Source organism: Diadema antillarum, unplaced genomic scaffold (genome assembly GCF_040938485.1).
Source record: "Diadema antillarum isolate AM-2024a unplaced genomic scaffold, OU_Dant_1.0 seq00001533_RagTag, whole genome shotgun sequence".
NCBI lineage: Eukaryota > Metazoa > Echinodermata > Echinoidea > Diadematoida > Diadematidae > Diadema > Diadema antillarum.
Genome location: NW_027272265.1, coordinates 778,787 through 787,263, shown reverse-complemented (window position 1 = coordinate 787,263; position 8,477 = coordinate 778,787). Strand labels below are relative to the sequence as shown.

Below are 8,477 nucleotides of genomic sequence, written 5' to 3'. Positions count from 1 at the left end.
GAGCTGTAGCACTCAGCATATAGGATTCTGCAAATCAAAATAACCTATATATCTCTGCATAGGTGGAAGATCACAAGGCATATAATAGCTTTGGGAAAGCACATGTGATACTCAACAACGCTGTCTTTAACCGGCTGCAGGTGTACTGCAGGTTTGGCAGACGCCGATCGCCAAGATACCAGGCCAGCTTGGATTCCCCTCAGAAGCCTGCGTTACTGGGCACAGGCAGGAGCGGAAACACAACTGGCAAGGTTCTCATCACAACTCATAATAACTTGTTCTTAATTCGCTTTTCAACCCCTCTGGAGTTCTTTGCTTTATGGTCAAAAGAATAAAAGATTCCTTAGACACTGTCACACCCACAAGAATACTGCAAATCACAAAATGAGCTGTAGCACTCAGCATATGGGATTCTGCAAATCAAAATAACTTATATATCTCTGCATAGGTGGAAGATCACAAGACATATGACAGCTTTGGGAAAGCACATGTGATACTCAAAAGTGCAGTCTTTAACTGGCTGCAGATGTACTGCAGGTTTGGCAGCCGCCAATCGCCAAGATACCAGGCCAGCTTGGATTCCCCTCAGAAGCCTGCATTACAGGGCACAGGCATGTGTAGCTTCGAAGCTGTAGCACTCAGCATATAAGATTCTACAAATCAAAATTACTTACATAATATCTCTGCATAAGGTGGAAGATCACAAGACATATATGATAGCTGTGGGAAAGCACCTTTTATACTCAACAGTGAAGTCTTTAACTGGCTGCAGGTGCACTGCAGGCTTGGTAGGCACCAATCGCCAGGATACCAGGCCAGCTTGGATTCCGGATCCCTCAAAAGCTGTAGCACTCAGCATATAAGATTCTGCGAATGAAAATAACCTATAATATTTCTGCATCTAGGTGGAAGATCACAAAACATATGAGCTTTGGGAAAGCACGTGTCATCCTCAACTGCACAGTCTACTCTCTAAAAAAAAAAAAAAATTGAGTGAAAATATTCACTCTTAAAAGAGTGAATTTTGAGTGAAAATGTTCATTTTCACTCACTTTGGAGTGACCTCAGGGATCACTCGAAGATTATGGAGTGATCCCTGAGGTCCCTCTAAAAAGAGTGAATAAAGATAGTGTTAAATATAGCGCTGAGTAAACTGGGGGAACAAACAGTCACCAGAGTCACATCAATATCCACCATATCCCAGATTGCTGTAGAGGCCAGACACCTTGCAGATCTTGAAGTTGCTGAAGCTATGCAACGGAACACCCTTTTTTCTGCCCTGTGAAACTGCATGCATGGTAATGGGACAACCAAGTACCACAAGAAAATATCACAACCTACAAATTTTCCTATTAGATGGAATATCAAGGACTCTTGACCTCAGCCAAATGGCCAAGGGCGATGTACAGAGTTCAGTTGATGTTTTCACAGAACGCACAAAGGAGCTAGCTAGTGCTTTGTCTGCATGCACAGGCGAAAAGGAAGAAAGCGACCTCTTTAAAGAATTGATTTGCAGCATCGAGTACCATGACGGATCAAGGTCCGGGGATGCCACAGTTCAGTGAGGAGATGGAGACCCTTTGCAAAGGGCTACCTCCATCTGTCATGAAAAACTGGGACAAGATGACAGAAAAGGTGAAACAATCAATCTTCATTATCATTTCTGAATGAAAAAAAACAAATCAAGGCAGACAAATGGGCACTCCTTCAAGAGAAACAACAAAAGAAATCAGAAAAAGAAGACAGAGCGAGAAGCTGGTAACTCTTGTCAATGACATCACCAAACTGGGGGGGGGGGGGGGGGGGGGGTGTCACAGGGGCAAGGGGTGTTGCGCCGGGCTCCTCGCAATCAGCTCCAGTTTATGAGCAAAGTGTTGAAGTGCAAAGCTCCAGGAAAGGAATACTTTCAATTAAACCACCATCATTCAAAGACAGTTCACAAATGCCGAGATGCTAGCACATGTCAAGGAAGTTATCAACACAAACAACATCATAAACACAGGTGAGATCCCTGAAGAAGCATCCACCACTTCTGGTCTGTCTTACACACCCCAGCAGATGAGTTTACTCTAAAAAGATAGTGTTATAAATATAGCGCTGAGTAAACTGGGGAAACAAACAGTCACCAGAGTCACATCAATATCCACCATATCCCAGATTGCTGTAGAGGCCAGACACCTTGCAGATCTTGAAGTTGCATGAAGCCATGCAACAGAACACCCTTGCTTTCTTCTGCCCTGTGAAACTGCCTGCATGGTAATGGGACAACCAAGTACCACAAGAAAATATCACAACCTACACATTTACCTGTTAGATGGAATATCAAGGACTCTTGGTCTCAACCAAATGGCGAAGAGCGATGTACAGAGTTCAGTTGATGTTTTCACAGAACGCATAAAGGAGCTAGCTAGTGCTTTGTCTGCATGCACAGGCGAAAAGGAAGAAAGCGACCTCTTTAAAGAATTGATTTGCAGCATCGAGTACCATGACGGATCAAGGTCCGGAGATGCCACAGTTCAGTGAGGAGATGGAGGCCCTTTGCAAAGGGCTACCTCCATCTGTCATGAAAAACTGGGACAAGATGACAGAAAAGGTGAAACAATCAATCTTCATTATCATTTCTGAATGAAACTAGAAATGTCGCTACAGCGACTGGTTATACCCCCGCCAAACAACATTTCATAAGCTTTGGTCAAAACAGCATTTCATAAACTTTGGTCAAAAAACTGAGGAAGTAGTTAAATCCGCAAGATCTTTCCTTGATCTTCTGCCATTAATATGCCGTTACCATGGCAACGTACTTTCGGATACTGTCGAAAAATGCGTCTTGCACATCTACAACCAAAGGCACACATCTGTACCAAGTTTCATGGAAATTGGGCAAAAACTGAGGAAGTAGTTTGCAACACAAAATTTTCCATCATTTTGGCTCATAATATGTGAGCTGTTACCATGGCAACATACTTTTTGTCACTGTCAAGAAATGTGTCATGCTGATCTATATCCTAAGACAAACATTCAATATGAATTCCATGAGAATTGGAAGAACACTGATGAAGCAGTTTTGCCATGAAGCATTTTGCCCTGTATTTTACCAATAACATGCCGTTACCATGGCAACGCACTTTTTGCCACTGCGGAAATATGTGTCTTGCACATTAACATATTCAGATGAACATCTGTACCTAATTTCATAAAAATTGATCAAAAACTATGGGAGGAGTTCGCGACGCAAGATTTGTACCCATTTTTGCCCATAATATGCCGTTACCATGGCAACGTACTTTTGGATACTGTCAAAAAATACGTCTTGCACATCTACAACCCAAGGCACACATCTGTGCCAAGTTTTATGGGAATCGGTTGAAAACTGAGGAAGTAGTTCGCGACGCAAGATTTGCAACGGACCGACCGCCCGACCGCCCGACCGACCGCCCGACCGCCCGACCGCCCGACCGTCCGCTGATTCCTATATACCCCCTTCAAACTTCGTTTGGCGGGGGTATAAAAAACAAATCAAGGCAGACAAATGGGCACTCCTTCAAGAGAAACAACAAAAGAAATCAGAAAAAGAAGACAGAGCGAGAAGCTGGTAACTCTTGTCAATGACATCACCAAACTGGGGGGGGGGGGGGTGTGTCACAGGGGCAAGGGGTGTTGCGCCGGGCTCCTCGCAATCAGCTCCAGTTTATGAGCAAAGTGTTGAAGTGCAAAGCTCCAGGAAAGGAATACTTTCAATTAAACCACCATCATTCAAAGACAGTTCACAAATGCCGAGATGCTAGCACATGTCAAGGAAGTTATCAAGACAAACAACATCATAAACAAAGATGAGATCCCTGAAGAAGCATCCAGCACTTCTGGTCTGTCTTACACACCCCAGCAGACGAGTGAGGAGAAAATTTGCACCAAATCCTGATATGAGAATCTTGTTTTGATTGATTGGCTGTGATTTGAATGTGAATGTGCTGGGTCATAAGAAATGATTTCCTATATAAGTCATTGTTGCTATGTTGCCAGCAAAATCCACTCAAAGTTTCTGGTAAAGAGACATTATGGACAAAGTACACGACTTTTGAAATTATATAATGATACCCTGCTTGATATTATGATGCAAATAGTAGGGCAGATATGTAACAAAAATTGGTCGAAATGCTCACATCCGGAGGAAAGTATGAAATTTTGCATGTACGGGTATTTTGGGGCGCTGATTTCAAATATTGCCGGATCCAAGAGATTTGACCACGGGGTCGGCCGCCATTTTGAATTCCAATATGGCCGCCATCACAGAACAAATTCAAAGATCCCTATCTTTAGTTCTGAATGACCTGTGGCACCAAAATTTAGTACACATGAGCGTTTTGACACATTGAATTTGATGACAGATTGATTCGGAGTGTCTGACAAACATCGAATGGCCGCCATTTTGAATTCCAATATGGCCGCCTCGACGAAATATTCAAAATCCATATCTCGATTTCTAAGTTGTGAGTGACCCTGAAATTAGGTGTAAACAAGTATTTTAACATACTGAGTTAAAGTATTAACTGATGTGATGTGTCTGACAAACGCAATGCCTGCTATTTTGAATTCCAATGTGGCTACGAAGACAAACATCACGACTAACATTCACGGGCATGTCAAAAAATGCAACAAAAAAGAAGCATAATGCACCTTTCACGGACGTCACAATGTAAATACATCAGCGCGCACTCTATCAGTTACAAACGCGCGCTCAATCAGGTAGCCTAATTTACAAACCCGAGATAGAGATTTTCAACACTCCAACATGGCAAATATGTATTAAATTCAAATTGGCTGCCGTGCAGCTTGCCAGACATATCAAATAAGTCTGTTATTGAAGTTATCATATCTTCATGCTTTTATACATCAAATTCCAATGGCTAATGTCATTCAGAACTGAAGATAGGGATCTTTGACGATGGCCATATTGGAATTCAAAATGGCGGCCGACCCCGTGATCACATCTCTTGGATCCGGCAATTTTTGAAATCAGCGCCTCAAAATACCCCTATATGCAAAATTTCATACTTTCCACCGGATGTGAGCATATTGCTTGCATAGTGTGAATTTCCAAAAGTAAATTTTAGATAATATAGATGTGAGTTCTCAAATATAGGTGCACATTGTTGTATGCAGCCAAATGGCAATACATTTACAGTATAAATGCTCTCAAAAGGATCATCTCAGATGTTGGAGAGACAATCCTTAATAGGGATCTCACTGGAGCAGGTGATGATATAACTGATATTACAGATGGTCGAATGTACAAGGAATTGAAAAGGGCAGGTATACTTTCTGAACGTGAAAACTTTTCCCTTCTGTGGAACACAGATGGTGTGCCAGTGTTCAAATCTTCACAGTGCTCAATCTGGCCTGTTCTCACCATGATAAATGAATTGCCGTATGACATGCGAAGGCGTAACATTCTTTTGACAGCTCTATGGTTTGGTAGTTCTAAACCAGACATGTCCGTGTTTTTAAAACCGTTCATTGATGAATGTCAAACACTGTCTACAACTGGACTGCAGTGGATGTACAAACGGACTCAAGTTACTTCTAAGGCCTTTTGTTTGGTCTGTTCGGTTGATAGCGTCGCAAGACCCATGATTCAAAGCATGGTACAATTCAACGGATTCAGTGGGTGTGGATTTTGCAAACATAAAGGGGAATATGCTGAACGTGCAATGCGATATCCATACCATGACCCTCCTCCAGTGAAACGGACAGATGAGGAATTCAAGCGCACAGGCATTCTGGCCCAGGAATCAGGGAGGGTTATTGAAGGGGTGAAAGGCGTCAGTATTGTATCACTCTTACTTTACTTTAATATCATCTGGGGATTCATTCCTGATTACATGCACTCTGTGTGTCTTGGGACTGTGAGAAGATTCATGAACATGTGGGTAGATCCTGCAAACAGATCGCAGGAATGGTATATCGGAAGATGGAAAGAAGAGATCAACAAAAGACTAAAGAATCTTCAGGTTACAAGGGAAATTTCAAGGTTACCTAGATCCCTTAAAGACATTAAATTCTGGAAGGCTAATGAATGGAGGACCTTCTTGTATGTCTCTCCTATTGTCCTGAGTGGGATTCTTCCAGCAAAATATTTGGCTCATTGGTGTATGCTTGCCTGTGCAATATTCAATTTAAATCAAGCAAAAATTTCAAAAAAAAGACTCATGCAAAGTGATTTCTACCTTCAAAAATTTGCTATGTTTGTAGATCCTCTGTATGGCAAGCAAGAGGCTACCTTCAATGTTCATTTGCTTGTACATCTAACAGATAGTGTAAGAAATTGGGGCCCTCTGTGGGCTACTTCTGCATTCGCATTTGAATCTTTTAACGGTTATATTAAAACGTTGTATGCTGGTACCAGGTATTTGCCACAGCAAATATTTCAAACCCTTTGTTACATTCAAGATCTTTATAGGCACTTGTCATTGATTGAATCACACAAGACCTTCATGTATATAGAAAAAATGCTGAATCATAATCGCTTGATGAAAAATGTGCAAAAATTTGGTACAGATGTTACAAAACTTGTTTGCCTAGGGACGGGACATATGTTGAATCTGTCAGAACCTTTCAAATTAGCACTACAGGAGTTTTTGGGTGAAATGTTGTTGGTAGACTCTGTTACTTCTTATGAAAAGTTTGCATTTAGGGGTTCTTTGTATACAACCAAAGAATACTCCAAGAGGTTCAGGAGAAATAATTCGGTTGTTAAGGTAGGAAACGTTCTTTGTGAAATTATTAATCTAGTAACTTTCAAGAGTCATATGTGTCAGCAATATTGTGACTGCAAAGAACACATTGCCTTATTGGTGGAAAATCTTACTACTGTAAGAAAATTTACCTGCAAACAAGGTACTGAACTTGGATGTACAGTTAATTTCATAAGTGAAGTATTGAGAGGAGAATTTATGTCTATTCCATACCAGAATATATCAGGTAAATGCATGCTACTGGAAACAAACCAAAAAGAGTTTGTTATATCCTTACCTAATTTAAAAGAAGGTGACTAGATACAGACTACATGCACATGTGTGCATATGAGAATATAAGAGAATAGAATATGGCCATGCGTTTTGAACTCGCCTTTTTTCTGTTACATCCCCAAATCTAGAAATCGTGCACCAAGCAGAATAAAAGTGGTCATAACTTCATAAATGTTTACTCTTTCCGTACAAAAATATCTATTTTCTCAAAGGAAATTTCCTGAGAATTTCAAAAATGGCATTGAAATTGAGGTAGGGTGAGGTCGTGACATCTTATACTCTAAAGTGTCATATAAACATACATGTAGAATCGCTAATCATGATTTAAAGCCTAGAATTATGATCTTTGTCTTTTTAGAAACAACATTCATCGGTACCATACAAATTTGTGGTGTATTGGACTTTCGGTCTGTTGGGATTTTTCCCTGTGTGTGCTCGTATTGTATAAAACCTGTGAAAAACCTTGTTTAAATATCACTGAACTACAAAATTCATGGGTAAAACCTATCAATTTGTACTGGATTTAAGAAAAATGAATAAAAGGCTTAATATTTTTATGCCTCCGCCCACCCGTAGGTTGTTGCCGGAGGCATCATGTTTTCGGGTCGTCCGTCCGTCCCGTTTTCGTTCTCGCGATAACTGAAAAACCCTTGAACGGATCAAATTCAAACTTGGCTCATGTATGCATATACATGTAGGAGTGATGATTAACTGATCAGATTTTGGGGTCTCAAGGTCAAAGGTCAAGGTCACAGAATTCAATAAAATACATTAAAATGACTTGTTCTCGCAATAACTGAAAAACCATTTAATGGATCAGCTTCATACTTGACTCATGTATGCATACAGGAGTGATGATGAACTGACTCAATATGGGGGTGTCAAGGTCACAGAGTTCAATAAAATACATCAAAATGTCTCATTCTCATGATAACTTAACCATTCAACAGATCAACTTCAGACTTGGCTCATGTTTACATATTGGAGGGACAATGATCTGATTACATTTTGGGGTCATGAGGTTAAAGTTCAAGGTCACAGAGTTCAATACAATACATGAAAATGGCTTATTATTATTATTATTATTATTATCATTATTATTATCATTATTATTATTATTATTATTATTATTATTATTATTATTATTATTATTATTATTATTATTATTATTACAGTGGAAACTCAGTATAAAGAGATCTGATATAACAATATTCCTGATATAACAAGGTAATATTCTGGTCCCAGCTCTTTATATTCTATTGTTTTTTAATCCTGATATAACGAGATTCCTGCTATAACAAGGTAATTTTTTATGGTCCCCAAGGACCTTGTTATACTGAGTTTCCACTGTATTATTATTTGTTTGGCGTCACCTGTGCCTGAGAGGCGCAAAGCGAACTGAATCACTGTGACCCGCAGGTCTCTCCTCCCGATATAACTGATTGGGGGTGT

The 8,477-nt window shown here is 40.2% G+C and overlaps 1 protein-coding gene across 1 annotated transcript; it reads left to right on the top strand.

The window, feature by feature from the left end:
• The first annotated feature begins 3,778 nt into the window (after window positions 1–3,778).
• Window positions 3,779–7,052, top strand: LOC139710443 (uncharacterized). The gene is made up of 2 exons (XM_071622358.1): window positions 3,779–3,890; window positions 5,212–7,052. Exons 1-2 carry the CDS (start codon window positions 3,779–3,781, stop codon window positions 7,050–7,052), a joined length of 1,953 nt encoding a protein of 650 aa, XP_071478459.1.
• The last annotated feature ends 1,425 nt before the right edge of the window (window positions 7,053–8,477 follow it).